The following is a 20,645-nucleotide window of genomic DNA, read 5'->3' on the forward strand; positions in this document are numbered from 1 at the left end:
GTAAAATAACTTGTCTTTTGTTTTTGTTTTTTTTGTTAAATCAAGTTTCAACTTTTAAATATAAACAATCTCTTCTTTTTTCTTTCACTCTTTTGAAAAAAACAATGATGTATTTTCGATAGAGGTGTTCATGGGCCGGGCCGAGTTTAAGTTGGATTTAACTAAAAATCATGCTCATTTATTGGGCTCGGGCCCGGCCGGGCCTAAAATTTTGTCCAAGCTCGACTCGGTTAAAAATACTAAAACCCGAGCTCTGCCCGGCCCTACCAGATTAATTTTTATATTATTTTTATTTTTTTAAATATATATAATACATCAAAATACTAAAATATCAAAATAAATATTTTCCAACAAATTGAAAATAAATTTTGAAAAATATGTAGACTTAAATAACACTAAGATAAAAACAACTTAACAAGCAAATGATTATAAAATAATAAAAAATTAACAAATGCCTTTAAAATAATAAAAAGTTAATAATAAAATAAATTTTATACAATATCTAACAAAATAATAGCAACATAATAGTAAAATGGTGGCAAAATATGGAGAAAACAACAAGAAAATAGCATTCAAAAATAAAAAAAATATAGATTTTTTTTGTCATTTAGTGAATTCGGGCCGGACCCGGGCTAAAAATACCTTACTCGAGGCCCGGCTCATTTTTTAAACGGGCCTTTTTTTTGTCCAAGCCCATTTTTCGGGCCTATATTTTTGCCCAAATCCTCCCACATTTCGGGAAGGCCTTCGGGCCGGGCCGGGTAGCCCGGCCCATGCACACATCTAATTTTCGACATATTTTGATATTTTTTTACCTATGTTGATAATATGTTATAATCTTGATATTCTTGATGCATTAAATATAAATTTAAATATATTAAATGTATAAAATTCTTTTAATTTTTATTAAAAATTAATTTAAAATTTAGTGACTAAATTAAAAATTAATGAATTACATTATTAAGATAGCTAAAGTGTATTAATTTTAAAAATTTAGAGGTAAAGTTGTTAAAATAAAGTTGATGCTTTTCTTCAAAAAGAAAAGGTTGATACTTATATTTATATATAAAAGATAATAATTTATATAAATATAAATATATATTTGTTTCTATAAAGTTGAGTTTTTTTTCTTTTACATTAATAATCGGCGACAGAAAGGTCCTTGCGCCCCCACAAAGTCACGTGCAAATTCGAATAGTCACGTGCAAACATTAACCACAGGTATCCCTATGTTAATTTCCAGGTAGCTACAAGCAATGGCGGGAAAGTTAGAGCCGTTATTAGAGGGAAAATCTCCCAAATCAGATTTCAAAACCCTCCCAAGAGAAAAAAGAAAAGAAAATGACCCAAATTGAAACCCTAGGTATTCTTGAAGAGATCCAAGCTCTCGTCTCCGATAAACTTCAAGTCGTAAGTTCTGTTATCTTAGATTTTATTTTTACTTTACTTTCGTATTGGCTTAATTTGTTGGTTTGCTTCCGGGATTTTGCTAATAGTAATATTCTCTTTTGCAAATTTTGATTTCTTTTCTTTTCCTCTTGTGGTAATAAATTCACGGGTTTTATCCATTTTCTTGCTTTTTTTTACTGATCTTTTTAGTGCATCAATTGGTTTCTGGGTCGGGGTTTTAAATGGAGTCTCTTTTGATTACATATGTAACTAGCAGGAAATTTCTTCCTATTCCCTTTTTCATGTTATTTGTTTGTGTCTTTATTTGATAGATTTGGGGATTAAAGGAAGATGGTAATTTTAAAGTAAAACCAACAGAATTTACAACTTTTCTTTAGAGTATTTCGATTTGGTAAGATGGTAATTCTGTTCCAAGGACGCTTTGTATAGTACAGTCTTTGGAAGAAGTGATTCGTTGTTTGCAGTTTGAATGGAGATTTTGATAAATACAAAATTATGTAGTAGGACCATATTTGGCCTCTCCTTGTATTATCTTCCCGATTTATATGCTTAAATAAAATTGTCTTAGAGGAACTCTATGATAATTCAGATCAATGAAAATTCTCTCCTTTTATTTGTAGGCTAGAATTTTTGTTCAAAGCAAGGACTTCACATTCAAAGTGAATTTCTTTTCAGGTATCCTACAAGTGGTTGAGTCGTCATTTTCTGGTCTCATCCAACGTTGCAAAGAGGTAAAATTCTCCCGCCAAGAATGTAGTTAAAGTTTCCATGCACTTTAAGTAGCCATGTACATCAAGAATCATATAGATAATGTTTTCCAACTCACCGATAGTTGTACTTAGATTGCTTGCTGAGTTTGTTGAAAAGCATGGAAGTGGATTAGAAGTTGTATATAGTTTGTCTGGCTGGTTGAAGAACTCTCCATCAAACTATCATATTCAGCTTGTATCAAGACATAAACTTTCAGGTTAGACTTCCCATGGAAATTTCATCTGGTTCTACTTATTCTAATACATCTGCAGTTAGGGTGTAATAGCCTTTACATGTGTGATTGTGTAAAAGTTGCAGGATCATATTTCTTGGAATAGATGAACCACATATAGTAGGGTAGTCATGGTCAAAGTAGATTGTAGTTCATTCAACTGTTGATATCCATTATATCTATAATGCTAACTTGAATCTACATTCTTCCTCATGATTTTCTCCTATAATTCCAAGTTTATATATATTCCCCGTTAAAAGAAGAGAGTTATTTTCTGAGAAATCTTCATTCACTTGAGTAACTGACCTGTTATTCCTGTTTCATAATTAAGGCTCATGAAGGAGCATTTACAACTGTACAATGCAAATTTAAGTACAGTTATATACAAGAAACAGGATAGTTGCTTTTCACATTTTATTTAACTTCAACATTTTCAGTATTGCTGGAAAGCTTCCTTCATATCAGTTTCCTTTTACTTAGAAGTTACCTTTTATCAAACCATGCCTCCTCCATGTGAAGAGAGATGTATCAAGTACATTTTCAATATTGCCAATATACTATTGAGTTTATCAGTGTTTTAAGATGCTTTAGGTGGTTTTTGGTATATTATATTAATCCTCTAGATGTTTGTCTTCTTATGCCATAATAATATTTATGTTGTTGGGATATCAAAATTAGGTAAATAATTAATGGAAATTCTTTTTTCCTGAATTTCTTGCAGAAGCCAAGCAAGAATATGATGGCAATTGCAGAGCTGATGTATACAGTGTGCAAGTTTGCATTCCAGAGGACCCAGCTGCAATTTGGAATACTGAATTTCTACAAGCTGAAGAGCTCTTCAAGCGGCCTGCCCCAGTGGATAATTGCTTGAGAGATAATAGGTATCCTACTTCCGTAAAGTGATCATCACAGCACAAGGAGAGAATTATATTTCAATGTCATTAGTGGTTCCTCCGTGTTAATCACTTTTTTCTGGTCCTTGTAGTTTCCATTCAGATGTTTAGTTACTTATCTATACATTTAGTGGAGGTTCAAGTAGCCTGTTTGTTTACAGACACTTTTTTGGAATAGAAAACCACACAAGAGTAATAGTCTGGTTTGGGGGCAGGGGCTGATGGGAGGGGTTGGGTGAGTCAAGAGACATGAAGTCAGCTCATATAGTCCTAAAACCTAGGTGAAAGTAAAATGCTAGTTCCTTAATCAGATGAATATTTACATCTGTCTGCCATGTGTATATCTTATCCTTATTGTTTTCTTCAGGTTCTGTGGGATTTCAGCTTCATTTGTCAAGCGCAATGTTGATGGAACTACTGCAAGGGTTGCTGCTGCACAACCAGATAGTGCGGGAACCTCAGGACCATCCAAACAGAATTCTTCTCAAACCAACGCAGCTTTACCATCTCAACAAAATAAAGTTCTGCAATCAAGCTCAAAAGTTGCTCAGCATACTCCCATTATGGTAAAAGATGTCAAAAGCGATGGTATTCGTGAAGTCCATAATCTGGCCGTCAAGCCTTCTACCGATAAAAAGAAAACTACTTCCTTGCCTTCTAATAAAAACAAAGATCAGAATGGTAAAAGCTCCACTGGAAATGAAGGATCATTAGCAACTTTATGGGGTCGTGCATGTACAAAACCAAAGTCCAGTTCTGTGCCAGAAGTTGGTTGCGATTCCATCCAAAATTTCAATGGTGTGTTTACTCCTTGTTATATGAATTTCTTTAAGTGCATTCTATAAATTATAAAGCAAACTTGTATTCATCAACCTAAGACTCATTACTTGGGTGGTTCTGCTATTTAAATTTCTTCTTTTCTTTTATATTCATAGCTGGCTGGTTTTCTTATTTTTGTAATTTCCTTTTAAATTACTAGGTACTGCAGATGCACAAATTTGTGCTCGTGAAGCAGTAGAAGACGAGAACAGTGACCTTGACGCTTATGAGGTTAATTTCAGGAGAGCTTCTTATAGTGAAGGCAATAAGAAGCGGAGGGTAGTTTTTGATTTCTCAGATGAAGATGAGAATGAAGATGCTGTCAATCTAGCTTCACCTGATCCCCCTGAAAGGAAATCACTTTTAGGTTCAGAACAAGATTCTAAAACTTTGGTTCCAGAGAGGCCCAATTCAATTGTAGACAAGCCAAACAAGGATGAAGTAAATATTAAGGAAGAGACAATGACTGATGGAGAACCCAATATATCATTGAGGGAAGAAACTTCACTTGTCAGCAAACGCACAAATGGTAGAAATTCTGTGGTTAAGCTTGAGAGCCAGCTTCCTGACACTGCTCCAAATAAGATGGATGAAGTGACTGATGCTGCACCCAATTCACCTAAAAGGAGGAAGGTGATAAAAACACATATCGATGACCATGGAGGAGAAGGTAAATCCAATGCCTAGCCTCTCTCCAAGAGTGCTGTTTTCCTTTTCCCCCTGTCAGTTCATCAATTTAGATAATTTCATTGCCCGTTCTTTCTTATGAGAAATGCAGAAATTGGTGTTTGTACATTTGTACCCCCCTTTCCCCCTTACATGCAATAAACTGAAGCAAACAATAATAGTAGTGCTAATTCAAAAGAGTATATCTTCTCATATATATTTTTTTCATTTATGCTAATATTAGTAAATGAGGTAGTTTGGGAAGGCGAAGAGACAGAGGTGAAGAAAGTTGAAAATCATATGCCGAAGAAAGTTGGAAGTGGAACAACCAATGCTGAAGCCAATACTGTTACAAATACCACTAACAGGTTATGCTATTTTCTGTTTATTTTTATTTTTGCTAGTTCTCATGTTGCTATTTAGCAGAAGTGCATTTGACAATTGCTTATATGTCCTTTTCTTTTTGCCATGAAGTGCTTCTCTAAGCCAGTACATCTTTGTTTGAAAAATAACCAGCTGTTTGGTTTTATTCGTATTTTCCTGCTAGTGAACATTCTGTTTAGTTGTACAGGTTTCCAGGTTGGGGCAGTGATTTAGTTGACATTCTAGTTATTTGAAACTCAGCAACCAAATATGTATAATCTTTTTCAGGATTCTCACTTTGGAAAACCGATTTAATCTCTCATGTTTTCCTTGTTTTTCTCCCTCTTTCCTCCTGCCATACATGAGAACCGATAAAACTAAAGCCTAATTATTTCCCGAAAATAGGTCCTAGGATGAAGGGTTAACAATCTTTGCTAGAACATCAAAAAGGAAATAAGCCAACAGGGATTCCTGTGACAGTTTTAACTATAATTCATTGTGTTATCGTATAAAATTGTGTAGCCCAACTGTAGGGGACTAAAGATGAAGAAAACAGTGGAAAAGTGGGAGAAGGGATGGTATAATCTCTCTACAATATGTAATGCTTTTACTACTTCAAGCAATTGAAATATAATTGTTAGGTTACTAAGCTGTGTTGTCAATGAGATTGATAGCCTTCATTGAGGCCAATATTTGCTTCTATCATGTAGATGTTTTATTTCAATTTACATTTTTAGTAGGGTGGCAGGGTGGTCTTAACTTTTAGAGTTGTTGATGCAGGCCTACTGCACCCCAAAGGTCTCCTGCTGTTGGAAGCACTGCACCATCTAATCCCGGAGGCAAAGCCGGAAACAAGAAGGCTGGAAATGCAAAGGATCCTAAGCAAGGCAACATTCTATCTTTCTTCAAAAAGGCTTGATCACAGTGATACCAACAAGCAACTGAGCCGGAAATACATTTTCATGTATATTTTAATGTATTATTATGAAGATGTATACTGCATGTTCATGTAGGATAGTCTGATAGAAGACTTCCATATGAGGGATTTAACATGACTAAACGCTGTTTGATTCTATTTCTTTACCTTTTGGAATGAAGAGCAGTGCCCTAATGAATTCATTTTATGATTCGACACTTTATTTTTCATTGAACAAAAAATTTAACTTACATACAAGATATTATGTCATTGCATTGACTCAACTCAGTTATTTAATTCGTTTTGGTAAAATCTTATACATAGTCTTCAAGTTCAAACAAGGGCCAAACAAAAACTATCTCTACACAAAAGCTCAGAGAAGAACTGTGACATCTTGATTGAAACCAATGTTTATGCCTTTTGATCATTTCATCAGAGAAACTTACAGCAACCTAGTGAACATCGAAAGTAAACACAAAGTTAAAAAGGAACATAGATTGAGCGGCCTTAAGTTCATAAAGGGGTTTGAAGAAGATGAGGGAATCATATACATGATTTACATTAAACCTTAGCGTGCATTGCACTCTTTATTCTCTCTATTTTCAACTCTCTTGGATCAAATTGGTTGGCTCACTCAAAACATACTTTGGTAGTTCATACTTGGCACCTGCAAAGAAGAGTTAGTGAAAGCATGTTAGAAGAAATTTCATTCCGGAATATGTGATATTCAGAAAGTTAACTATTTCCAAGGAGGATGAATCATAGGGGTGTTGAAGGAGGCTTGACTGGTTTTCAAGTTTTGATTCAACAAGGTTTCATTACCTCTTTCATCGTAGCAGATAGTTAAATCGGCAGATTGCACTATGACCCCTGCACTGTCCACAATAGCTTGAGCAAATGTTAAATCCTGTTTAGTAGCAGCTTTAAGTGCATCCCAGATCTCTAGCGTCCAGGAAGTTGACATTTACATTCCAGATCCATGTGAAGATAACCAAGTTATTAACATATAAACAGATTAAAAGTAAACATGCTTTATAATAAGTAGAAGGCACCATGGCTTTTTTCAGTTCACTTTCAATCATTTACTTCTAATGTTCTGTTCTACAATAAAACTAGATTGCATTTTAGCAAAGAAACCATATTTCCTGATGAGACCAGAAATTGAAGACATACAGCCTGTGATATTTATTCCAATATTTAAATGAAAAAAATGGTATTATTATTTGAGTTTCCTGCTTGGTTCTCTTTTCTTCTCTATTTCTTTTAAACTCTGCCCTTAGTCAATCCAGTATTTTTCTTTGATTTTCCTGCAACTCCTATTACACTTTTTTTTTTCCTTGCTTGGAAGACATACTTCCTTCTTGCAATCATAATACTGTTCAGTAGTCAAATATTAGTAAACCGACTACTGTTATTAAGTACTGAGAGTTCGTACTCACTCTAGGGATTTTCAAAAATCATTGTAGGATTTTAGTAAGCCTGATTTTGGTTAAAATAAGTGGAACTAAAAAGGCTGTTCTCCTAAAACACAAGCGTCGTAAGGGTTACAAACTGTGTCATCTTTAACTCAATATGATTTACCCTGCCTTTGTATTTAAGTTGGCAGGAACTCCTAAATAGAAATGTTTAGCTTGGAAATCATATCTATGGAGAACCTTCCCATGAAACCTATAGTTCCAGTTAATGACTCCATTCTAATCAATCAAACACTAAGTCTAATAAAATAAATAAATAAAGCTAAAGCCAACACCAACAAATTATAAATCATAAGAACATTGCTAAGAGGAAGCTAAAACCTGCTGAATACACATGTTTTTCTCTCAGTTTTTCTTTCATTTTCCTTTTGGGCTATAAAATTGAAATTAGGCTGAATAGTGAAAGAGTTGGTCTACCTAATTTATACTTTCCAGTTTCTGTTGATTTACATGCATGCTCAAGTAATCTTAGTGGTAACCAAAGCTCTTAACATTGTATATCAGGGCCAAGGAACTTAAAATGAACAAGAAAATAACTCACTACATGAATCCAAGTATCTAACTACAATAATTTCATATCTACAATTCTTGGTCTGACTTCAGAACCAACTTGAAATGGCATATATCATTTCACTTTGATTCAGTTTTCCATAGAAACAGATCCCCACCTAAGTAGGAAAGCATATTGGCGGATCAGTTGCCTTTATCAGATTATCCACTCAGTGTTTCAGCATTTTCTGAATTTCCCCTAACTCATACAGTAAAGGAAAAGAAAAAGACCTTTTCCATTTGGTCAACTTGAGATCAAAAAAATTTCTTCTCACCCACAAAATTGATAATCGTGGAAAGATACTCATAATCTTATGCATGGAAACCTAACGGTTGATTTCTAGAAACAAAATCATTACTGGTTATATGTCATAGGTACAACCTTTACTGCCACCATAATGAGGTGCAGTGTCCCAAAACTCTTCACGCATCTGCTCAAGTTGAGACTTCGTTATCGGCTGAGGATGTTTCCAGGGCTTGGGCTTCCGGATCTTTTTCACATTCCCTATCAGAGCCAAAAGAGTTCACTATATCATTTACTACACATACACTTCAAATGCAAATCTAAAAGCATGATTTCATACTGCATGTTTGCCAGAAAGAGTTAGTTAGTTACGGATGGTAAAAAGAAACTAACCACCCAAACACTCAAGCACTACTTCTTTTGAAGATAGCATGCTTGGAGCTCAAACTAGGAAAAAGTTTCCTACGTGATAAGAATCCGGCACTTAACTCAATCGGTTTATATAGCCATGCTTAAGAGGCATTCAGCAAGTCCCGGATTAGAATCCTAGCATCCACTATCCCTTCTCTACGCAATATGAAACCGTCTTTGGACTGAAAATAAAGTTTCCTATATGATTATGAATTGTGCTAAACTGATCCATTGTCATACATATGACAATAACATGAATGAATATATAATTATATAGCCCATTTCATGCAGCCAAGGCATTAGTCCTTTTTCTTTCTCATAATTTGATCATCAATCTCCAAACTTTCAACTATTGAATCTCGATACAATAGAAAAATACTAATAAATAAATAAACAATGTAGTTGCTTGCAACTCCAAAAATGCAAGTTTTCTTTATTGAAAAATCTAAATGGAACACATTAGAAAATTTTCAGAAACATTTGGAAAACAAATTGAGTACTAATTGCAAGCTAATAATAGAACATTCAAATCATCGTCCCAAATTTAGCCCCATTTTTCTTCTACTTTCTCTTTTTCAGTCTATAACAACATTATTTATACTATGAAAAGGAATAAGTCAGAAATTTCAATCTTTTAGCTGTTACATGAATATATAGATGATAGATATTTCAATCACGGCTCCAACATTATGGTTTGTTTTTGTTTTTATATCATCCATAGGAAGAAAAAGAAAAAAAAAACAAAGAGACTATAATTATCACACAATCGAATAACCAAAATGCTATCTATATCTTAAAATGAACGAAAAAACACTACAAATTGAAACAAAAATTTTAAAAAGAAAAAGAAATTCAAGCGGAAGCCTTTTAGCTGCTTAGGAAATATCAGAAACTTTACTTGTTTAATATACCATTTAACTTGCTTAACTCCAAAGTTTTCTTGAGCTCAAATAAATCAAAGATGTTGTCATTGTTTTTCAAGCTTCCAACTTTCCCGACGATTTTCTCAGTAACCAAGCAAGAAAAACCAGAAGAAAAAACAAAGTAAAATAGACTCACCGTCTCCTTTGGCCGGCGTCGATCCAGCACAGCCCATTCCACTTTTCTTCTAAAAGCCCAAAATCTCACAATTTTCGAAACCCAAAAAAGGAATTTTCTTTATGTTTTCAAAGCAAATTCTTGTTGATTGAAATTTGATTGAAGTCAAAGTTGGTCTGAGAAGAGAGAAAAGAAGATGAAATGTGTTCCGGTGATAAAGCCTGAGATTTTCCGGCGACTTCAATTAAATTCTTAAAAGAGAAAAAAAAAAAACACAAGCGATTTGTTCAAGGCTTAATATATAGATTGACCCCTAAACTTTGCACTTTTCTCAAATTGGCACCTAAAATTTTTATATCACATTGATTCTTAAGGTTGGCATTTGTTACTCAAATCGATCCCTATGATTAACACCAAACCCATCCCTATTGTTAACGTTTAGTTTTTTTAAGGATTAATATATAGATTGACCTCTGAACTTGGCAACAATTAGCCCCTAAATGTTTTTTTAATCATATTGGCCCTAAGGTTGGCATGCATTATACAAATTCACCCCTACACTAGCACAATTTGTTACATGGACAAGTACAGGGGCGACATGTAGAGAAATAAAGAGAGCATACGTGGATTCATCTTCAATTATTCTTAACAATTTTTTAAAAAATATCTTAAAATTTTGAAAAAGATTTAAAATTTTAAAAGATATTATAAATTATAAAACTCCAAAACTGAATATATAAAAATTTAAAATAAAAAATTAAAGTTAAGATTTAACATCTAAAAGCTTACTCTTTAAATATTTAACTTAAAAATAAAAATTAAAAATTAAAATCTAAAAATATATAAAAATAAAATTTAAAAATATAAAAAATAAATAGTCAATATTTTAAAAATATTATAAAAAATTGATCGGACGTTGACTGAAGTTAACCAAACTTGACCAGCATTGACCGACGCTAATAAAGAATTGACAAACATCAATCGGTACATTTTATTTCTTTAATATTTAAAATATTTTAATTTTATATTTTTACGATTTCTTGTGATTTACTAAAAATCTAACCAAATTTATTTATTTTGAATTTTAACATATATTTTTTTGAATTTTTAACTAATACTGTTATTTTTATTTTCAATTTATATATTATTTTTATTTTCAATTTCAATTTATATATATTTGAAGTTTTATAATTTATATATTTCATTTTTTTCTAACAAATTTTAATTTTTTTCAAAATTTTAAGGTTTTTAAAAACATTGTTAAAGAATAGTTAAAGATGAATCTATATCTTGTCTCTTTATTTCTTCACGTGTTAGTCCTATGTTTTTTACATCAAAAATTAAAAAAAGAAAAGAATCAAACAGTATCATTTTAAAGACTAATCTGTGTAACAGATGCTAATTTTAGAGATCAGTATAATATAATCTGAAAAAAACTAAAGATGAATAAGAGAAAATTTACTAAGTTCAGAGGTCAATCAGTATATAAAGTATTTGATTAATGGAAAAAAATAAATAATCGTGAATGGATTTAGAGAGGTGGTTGGCTGTCATGTTCCTTCTTCGTGACTACATTTTATTTTATTAGTTTTTGTAACTTTTTCTTGCACTTTCCAATCATTTATTTTATCCCATATTGTACCAAATTTTACAAGTCCTTTTTATCTTTAATGTCTAGTAGTTTCGTCCTCTGAGCTCAAAATTAGGGTAAATTATAAGTATAGTGAATCAATTATGTATTTAATTTTATTTTGGTCACTTAATTATTACTTTTTATTTAATCACTTAACTTTTCTAAATTAAATATTTTAATCAGTAATGGAACTTTAATGTGCACTTTTTTTATTGGCCTAATAACAAATTTAGTCTTCCGATGTTTACGTATTCTCTCAATTTGATGATAAATCTAAAAAATCTAATAAATTTAACCCTTAATATTATAAAATTGACCATTTTAGTTCTAATTCTAAAATATTGTAAAAATATTTAAATCCCATTATGATTGTTGATGGAAACATATTATTTGACTGAAGATATGGAATTGCTAGTTCTTAGATTACTCCTGATAATCCTAGTTTAAAGAAGAAGAATTTTCTATTTATCTAAAACATAACAAATATTGATGGGAGGGGTCGTGATTAAGTGTATCTAGTTGTATGTAAGGACTTGAATGCATCTACTTTTATCAAAATAGGATTGTGAATTATGTACACAAAGACTCATTGGCAGGGTGCTAAGCAGGCGAAGACACAAGAAAATGCAGTCCTAAAACATCCGTATGGTGCTGAAATCGACCATTATAAGGTAGATCTAAGTTAATAGATGACATGAGTTTGGTATCCATTATTCCTAAAAGATTATAAACAAAATATTTAAAATTCTTAAAAATAATTGTAAATTACAAAATGTATAAATAAAATGAAAATTTATGCAAACATTGAGAAATAAAATTTTAGAATTTTTAGAATTAAAACTTATTTTTGCAAAAACTCTTAAGTTAAAAGTCTGAGTTTACATCTTAAAATTTCATTTTTCTCATCTTATTTTCTCAAAATTATTAATTTGTACCCACTGATCTTGCACTTGTAGATGCTTGGACTACTATCTAGAGGTCTGAGCCAGGGAAATCTATTATCTCCTCACCTTTATTTGTTTGTAGTTGATGTCCTATCTAGGTTGATATCTAAATCAGTCCAGTCTAGGTTAATTGTTGGGATCAGAACAAGGTATTAATGATTAGAATTTTGTATACCTGTAGGATTTTTTTGAAGGTTGTTTGTGAGTTCTTGATGGAAGGCAAGAATATTGATATTCACTGTACTATACGGCCCATCCTATTTGCATCTAAGGAGTTTATGGATGCTCAGGGAATTGTTAATGACAGACAAGTGCAACAGGAGAAATTTTCTAAAGTTGCTTGGTCCAAGCCTCTAGAGGGATAGATCAAAATTAAATGCGGTAAGGTTTGAATAGGTGATTTGGTGTGATATGTTTAACCTCACACTATAATATTATTGTAATATTTAATTTTATCGTCGTTGCTATTTTTATACTAATAACATATGAATGTATCCTTGATTTATTTCAGTCCTAATTCAATCTTTCGTTTTTCTTTTTTTTTTAACCTTTCTAAGTTTGTGGCAGGTGTTTTTGCTTTTGTATGTGTTTACATGTGTCATGGATTTTGAGGCACGTTTTTAGGAATATGCAATTCAATTGTTACGGCCAAAAAAATTATAATCAATTGTCTTAATCACATATAATTGGTATTTATATGGTTTTACAGGGCAACATGAAACTGCCTCCTAATAAAGTCAAATACTGCTTGCAACTACAACTTGGAAAACATGGTGAATCAGTTATCCCAAATGGCCTTTAACAAAGATTAAAAATAAAAGAGTTTAGAATAATCCACAAATTTCCCAAATTGCAAATTATATAAATAGAGTTTTGTGAAACCTTTAAATTGATTATTTTTAACAAAATTGGACTGCAAAGAGAATAAGAAAAATAGCTACCTTGTTAGATATAGTTTTCATTTTAAAGGATTTTCGACAAGAATTAAATTAAAATGTTGTACGACAATTATATTAATTAATGAAGATTGAAGATGATTGTCATAGTGTTAGCCATCATCCGTCCTGATTCGACCTACTATTTGATTAAAATCGATCTAATCGATTATTCCTTATGATTATATAACTTGCATACCATTAAGTTAGTTTGGAAGCTTCGTTAACACACAGTTCTTTAACATACTGGTAAACTCATGTTAGGAAGACGCATGTTGATCCTAAATGACGACATATGTTGACATGCATAAAACCTATTTGAATCTAGTACATCACATTAAAAAATCATATTTTATAAATATGAAAATAAACCCTCAAGAGGGGAAGAGAAAAACAACCACTCAACAATTACAAAATTATAATTAATTTTTAATTATATTTAACTAATTAGTAAAAAATCTTTAAACAGTACATTAAATATAAGGCCTAGGAATATACTATTTTATTGAGCTTATTTATTAATTTTCAGTATTCTGCAATTGGGTTTAGTAATGGTACAAAGTAACATTGAACTCGACAATAGCATCCCCGATCGTGTTGCTCCAAGTGGGTCGCAAGAGGGCAAATCCTGTGGCCATCCTAAACGCACCTCTCCCTCCCACTATTGCCATTTCACGAATTGTGCTAGTAGCATCTTCGGCGGAAAAGCGTGAGAACAAACTGAAGGAGCTTCCGTTGAACCTGCCAGTGGTAAACGCAAAATCCGCATAAAAGATTGCGGTAAATTTAGTACGTTCTCGACTTAAATCTAAGTAGAGCCCTTGAGAATTTCCGATGAGCGTGGATGTTAGTTCAGACTCCATAGTGAGGGGATCATCCATTGCATACAAGGTACCGTATGTGGGCGTATCCTGGGTGGTGTTGGGACTAGCTATCGGGATTGCAGTAGCGTTCTCGCCACTGCGAATGTCGTGGAAGAAGAAGTGGAGTCGAGTAATCTTTTCCACCCGAGGACCTGCCCTAACAGTTCTGGAGTAGTATTGGCCATACACTGGTGCTACGGCAAGGCAAAATATAATTGCCCATGCAAATATCACCTGGTTTTCCATTTTTTTTTCACAATGTTTACCTAAAAATAGTTGGTTTTGACACTTGATAATGAAAAAGATAAAAATTGTTGGTTTTGTGCTTTTTGTTGCACACCTTAGGGCTTTAAATAGAATTTGTGCTGGAGATGAAGAAACAGCTTTTTTTGAATAAATCTCAGTGTGAATACGGGTAATTCTTGTGTTCCTTATCTTTCGTAAAATCATAAAATTCTGGAGAAGAGTCTAATTGTGATTGGAGAACTGAAGGAATTTTTTTTTTTCTTTTTTGAGACTTAGTCACTTGGAGGTTGGTAGGAAGGAATTCAATGTTATTATTCAAATGTAATTTAGGTATGGATTCGTGGGCGGATTTTATTTGTTTTAAACTTTTCGAAGTGATGGAAATAAATTTATTTCTGGAATTAAACTTTTCAAAGCTATGGAAATAATTTCATTTATTAGGATAAATATATTAGAGAATTTAAAATTTTTATTACTATTATGTCTATAACTATTCATAATGCGCTTCAACATATTTAAATTCACGCCCTCCTGTGTTGATAATATTGTCCATGCTAATCGAACTATAAATCAATCAACAAAATTTTTGCTAGTCCTTTTAAGAGGGGATTTTAGTTGCTCAAATTTCCTTTTACAAATTTCATTTAAAGGAGTGATTTTTTAAATTTCTTCCAATTTAATTTTAATATATATTTTAAAATTTTATTTTATTATAACTATTTGTAAATTTTGAGACAATATATTATATTATTATTTATTTTAATGTAATTAATTAGTAAAATTCCAATAACATAGTTTAATGGAAGAATCCACTTGCATATAGATAATATGTGTCAAATTTGACATAAATTTAAAAATTGTAACTATTCATTTTATGAAATAAAAAAATCAGCTGTTAAATATATTAATTTAGACAATATTTTAGATCGGTGTAATATAGATATTAGATTAATTCAAAATTTTACATGTATAATAAATACAATTATCTTAATGAATTCAACCGTTGATTGTTAAAATATTAATTATATAAAAATTATTGAAGGTGTAAAACCATCTTAGTTTTACATCCGTGTAAGTAGATCCTTTCCCTTTCCTAAATCAATTACTTTCTCAAACAAGACAATTATAAATTAACCATGAGTTATGCGGTGGTGGTTGTTCACCTCATCCCATAACCATGTGGTTGGAGTTCAATCCTTGTTCATTAGTTGTGGGATGAACTCTAAAAATGCTAGCATTTTAAATCTCAAAATATTTAAAATTTTTCATCAAAACTCAAAATTTTAATAAGTTTTATATAATTGGGTAAACTACACAAATAATCACCTAATAACTATAATTTTTTTTTCATTTTAGGCATCAGAATGAAAACAATTACAATTTAGATACCTACATTACATAGTATAATCATTTTGATCACTCCCATTAAAATCTAAATAAAAATTAATTTTTCTGTTAAATAATAATAATATTTTAAAAATTACACCTTTGATTTCATTGTTTCATCAGCACCATCATCCTTCATTATCAAAACATTAAAACCCAGAAAAGTTCATTAAGAAGGTAGAAAAAACATTTTTATTTGAATTTTAACAAGAGTGATCAAAATAATTAAACTATGCAACGTAAGTGCTTAAATTAAATTTTTTTATTTTAATATCTAAATAATAATTTTTATATAATTAGGTGACTATTTGTATAGTTTACCATGAATATTTCATTAAAAATCTGTTTAAATTTACAAAATTTTAGAAGTCTTGGCTTAGTCAAATATTAGAAATTTTGATATTTACATATGCTTAAAATATTACTTTTAAAATACCAAGTTAAAACCCGTGGCGAAAGTCAAGGATAAAACATTAGTGAATAATAACCGTTTTATAACGGATTAATGCTTCTAATTTCTATTTGCCCAGTCTCAAAACTTAACCTAACTTTTAATTATTTTTTAAAATGAGTCTAGTAGTTGTAATTAAATTAATTCTTTGTTTTGGAAAATTATGCCATTCTAAGTGTGGCAACTAGCACAACCATTACGACACATCAAATCTTGTTTTTTCCCCATGCAAACATTATCAATTAGGGAAGGTGTCGAATACTGAATCCTAAAACTGAGTAAAATTAACGTCGTAAATTTAAGATTACAGATTCGTATTATCTATAAACTCAGTCAAATTAATATCCTTTTTTATAGGCAGTCAAATTGGTGTTCAGTTTGTGATAATGGAATCGGTCCAGGCTTTGTAAGTTTGGGTGAAAATATGGTATTATATTTAATGACTTGAGAGTAGATCTTGGGATACATCATATTAAGAATTATGTGCAATATATTGTGCTAAATTTATGGTTGGTAACTTGATACTTTATTTGTTGAGATTATATATAAAGGATTGGAAGGAAGAAGATGTGCAGCAACTGCTTGATCTTGATATGTTATTATTTATTTATGACCTTGGTGTGAAGCAAGTGCATTTAATGCATATGATGTTGATATGTAACTATTTATTTATGACCTTGGTGCATGCTTAGTTAATTACATGATGAACAGGTATATTGATAGGGAAGTGTATGATTGAGCATGGTTTTACCTCTTAGGAGAAGACATATTTTTATTCCCTTGATATTTAACTTGTTTGATTTGCTTGCTAATCATCTTTTATAGGGCTCTTTTAAAAATGCCGAGGGGGAGATTGTTGGGTTTTTTTACTTGCTCGTCAAATATCAGTTGGTGTTTGGCTAGGAATTTTCACTTCTTTAACTAATTATATTGAAAAGTTTAAAGGGTGAAAAGTGATTATTCTTATCTTTATCTTTTAAGGGAGTTTTAAAGCCGTTGGAAGAATAATTTATGAAGGCCTTTATGTGATAAATATTTAAAATCATTAATGTGATAATCTCAATCTTTAAAAGAGTATTTTAAGCTTATTAAAACACTGGTTGTTAATCATGTTGGAGAGCCTATTAATAGGTTGTTGATTGACATTCTTGGAGAGCAGTTTTGGATGTTTAAAGCACTCCATGTTTAGAGATTTAGGTTGCAATTACTTCTTTGAGTAATGTTAGATTGGGCTTGAGCTAATAGGTAATCCGAACAATTGGTGAATAAAATTATTTTTTGAGTGGAGCTCTACAGATAAAAGATTTGGAATTCCAAATTATATTTACAAATATCGTATGTTGATTCTCTCGTTACTTATCTTTTTGACTCACTTGCACTTTGGATTTATTTTTATAAACTCTCTTAATTCTATCTAGATTTTGTTCCAACTGAAGATAAGACGAGACTATTTTTAAATGGCTTAACTCCAAGTTTTGTTGTTCCATCCATAATGCATACATCAATAGTGAAATGAAGTGCAAATCGAAGATTTTTCAGCCCATACAACAATATTGATATAAATTTTAATTATTATGACAAAATTAAAGCAATGACATATATAATTATCTATAAATCTTAAAATATAATAAAAGTTAAATAGATTTTATTTGTATTTCATTCGAGTAGGCTTCATCTCTCTCATCTCGCTTAGTCGTAACTTCGTCAAATGACGACTTTGTTCGTGTGCAACACTTCGTTAGTTATGGACTCCATAAATCACACACACATATATATATATATATATATATATATGAGTTTAGAAACTTTTTGAAGCAATGATAATACCATTTATTTTATCATATTATTAAATTCACATTTTAAAATAATTATAATTAATTTAAAATTATTAGTTTAAAATTTTTAAATAAAATAGAGGTTGTGATAATTGTACATTTAAAATAATTAGAATTTATATTACAATTATTAGTTAAAAATTATGCTAGTTTAAGATAGAATTATTACTTGAATAGAATTCTAAGCATCTTAATTATTATTAAATTTAATTATTTTAATTAGTTATTATTTTGAATAATATTACTTTGCATTAATTACATAAGTAAAACTATGTTGTATTTTGAATATGCTAAAATGTTTTAGTTATTATTTGAAAATTTTCTCTTATAATATTTGAATTAAAAGTTAATACATTTTATTATTTTCAATAATTCAAATAAAAATATTATTTTATGCTAATTACTATAAATTAAAATTTAATAATTAATTAATTATTAAATGCATAAAATCACATGCAACAAATATGTGACATTAGAAGCTAGTGTATGTATATATGTGTGTGTGTATATATATATGGCACGTGGAATGCCTCTAATCTATCTCGCGATGGACAAAAGTTAGATTTTTTTATAAATCGGTCACATGTGGAGTCTTACATGATCCATGCCAATCTCACTATCGCCAATCTAGAAAGCTACCATGCCTTGTAAGTGGCCAACCACGATAAGACCAGCATTGGACACTCATCAAAGCCTAATGGCAAAGATAATCAGACTCGCCTATAAATACCCATCACTGATTTTAGGAGGATATCTTCTTCAATGTTGGATTCTTATGCTTCATACTTATTTCTTCTTTTGTTCAACTATCTGATTTTAGGAGGATACCCATGGGACAGGTCACTCGACTCGATCCGGAGGTCTAGCCCGAAGGCTCGCCCGAAAAGTGGGAGAGTTTAAATAAAAATATAGACCTAAAAAATGGGTTTGGGCAAAAAAATAAGGCCCGTTTAGAAAACAGACCGGGCCTCAGGTAAGGCTTTTTTGGCCAGAGCCCGGCCCGAATATAAAAATTGCTGCTTTTTTTTCTTTTTTTTAAATTTTTTTGCTGTTTTCTTTTTTTTTCACTATTTTGCTACAATTTCACTATTATGTTGCTACTATTTTTTTTGTTATTGTTTGGATATTATATAATTTTTGTTTTATTGTTAATTTGTTACTATTTTAGAGGTATTTGTTTGTTAAGTTGCATCTGCTTGGTATTATTTAAGTGTACATATTGTTTTTAATTTATTTTCAATTTGTTGGGAAACATTTATGTTAATATTTTTAGTATTTTTGATGTATTAAATATGTTTTTAAAAATCTATATGAAAAAATAATATAAAAAATAATAATATGGGCGGGCTGTGCTAGATCTGAATTTTAACATTTTTATTCGGGTCAAGTTTGAGCAAAATTTTAAACTTATTTCTCGGGCTAGGTTGAGCCTCTAAAATTTTAATTAGACCTAACCCGACCCATGAACACTTCTACTCGTCACCATCTGAACTGCAATCTACCATCTTGATGTAAGATAATTTTTAAAGTTTATTTCCAATTTTGAAAAAAAAAAATTACCGAAGTATCAAACGTGAACCCCTCCAAATATCACTAGGCGTTGGGATATAAATAAAAATGATTTCACATTTTATGAAATTATAAATTAATATAATGATAATTTTTCATTTTAATTCTCTAAAAATTTATAATCTATCAAATTTCTGCCCTAATTAATAGGATTGCTCTATATCAATGTTTTAATAATCTTTTGATCGGCTGTGAAACCAATTAAAAGGCTCACCCGAGCCTAAAGTAAACCCCCAACATTTGCATTACAAATAGAACTCGAACTAATATCCCAACTCAAGATTGGAGCAACACCGCCTAGTGGAGAGTTGAAGTAAACTAACCCATTGTAATCAGCGTAGGTGTTTTTCACAACTATAATCGAGAGAGCATTATCACTTTCGACTTCAACTTTGCAGCCAACCTTGTCCCAAGCCAATCCAAGCCCTTCATACATTGCTCCCGCCTCTGCCTGGAAAACCGACATTGACCCCAAATTCCTTGCAAATCCAAAGATCCAACCAGCATCAAAATCCTGCAAACCTCCTACAGATAAACCAGATACAGGATCCATAGCCCCATCGGTGTTGATTTTAAGCCGTCCCATTCTCGGAGAAATCCATCGTGGAGAAAAAGCAAACCCAATAGACAACCTTTGTTGCAAACTCTATTGTCCATTCCCTTAGCCCAAGATAAACACGATGGAAGAGCTTCCCTAGCGCTGCTATCCTCATCATTAAAAACAAAACTATTCTGACATTTCCACAACCTCCAGCAAATAATTGTAAAAAGCGCGAATACAAGTTAGTATTTTCAAAAAGATATCCCTCATCGTTGCGCACATTCCATAACACTCACTCATCAATGTGCATATACAAGAAAACCCGACTAAAAGTGACCGGCGTAACAACCCTCCACACATGCTTTGCAAAACTGCAATCTCGCAATGCATGCAAAGAAGTTTCTGCCTCAGCCTCCGCACCTGGGATAACTCTTGTCAATTGCCATATGACGACGTACACGTTCCTCATCTTTCAA

The 20,645-nt window shown here is 31.4% G+C and overlaps 3 protein-coding genes across 5 annotated transcripts; 1 reads left to right on the forward strand and 2 right to left on the reverse strand.

Moving 5' to 3' along the window:
• Window positions 1-1,261: 1,261 nt before the first annotated feature.
• On the forward strand, window positions 1,262-6,479 carry LOC108480301 (uncharacterized). The gene is made up of 8 exons (XM_017783249.2): window positions 1,262-1,410; window positions 2,086-2,141; window positions 2,253-2,377; window positions 3,114-3,273; window positions 3,653-4,083; window positions 4,265-4,774; window positions 5,015-5,138; window positions 5,914-6,479. The coding sequence occupies exons 1-8, from the start codon at window positions 1,342-1,344 to the stop codon at window positions 6,050-6,052; spliced, it is 1,614 nt and encodes a 537-aa protein (XP_017638738.1). The 5' UTR covers window positions 1,262-1,341; the 3' UTR covers window positions 6,053-6,479.
• LOC108480302 (uncharacterized) lies at window positions 6,253-10,182 on the reverse strand. Of its 3 annotated transcripts, none has more exons than XR_001870597.2 (5): window positions 9,788-10,181; window positions 8,456-8,578; window positions 6,872-6,991; window positions 6,601-6,716; window positions 6,253-6,501 (listed from the first exon to the last, which is right to left on the reverse strand). XR_001870597.2 is itself a non-coding variant. In XM_017783252.2 (5 exons), exons 1-4 carry the CDS (start codon window positions 9,822-9,824, stop codon window positions 6,652-6,654), a joined length of 345 nt encoding a protein of 114 aa, XP_017638741.1. In that variant the 5' UTR covers window positions 9,825-10,182; the 3' UTR covers window positions 6,253-6,501; window positions 6,617-6,651. The 3 variants fall into 3 exon arrangements, 2 of the variants coding, with proteins under 2 accessions (XP_017638741.1, XP_017638740.1); XM_017783252.2 differs by having other exon boundaries at window positions 6,617-6,716; window positions 9,788-10,182; XM_017783251.2 differs by having other exon boundaries at window positions 6,610-6,716; window positions 9,788-10,182.
• A 3,641-nt stretch (window positions 10,183-13,823) lies between these two features.
• On the reverse strand, window positions 13,824-14,387 carry LOC108481174 (dirigent protein 15-like). Its single transcript, XM_017784335.1, has one exon. The coding sequence runs from the start codon at window positions 14,385-14,387 to the stop codon at window positions 13,824-13,826; it is 564 nt and encodes a 187-aa protein (XP_017639824.1).
• Between the last annotated feature and the right edge of the window lie 6,258 nt (window positions 14,388-20,645).

Source organism: Gossypium arboreum, chromosome 1, assembly GCF_025698485.1.
Source record: "Gossypium arboreum isolate Shixiya-1 chromosome 1, ASM2569848v2, whole genome shotgun sequence".
NCBI classification, from domain to species: Eukaryota; Viridiplantae; Streptophyta; class Magnoliopsida; order Malvales; family Malvaceae; genus Gossypium; species Gossypium arboreum.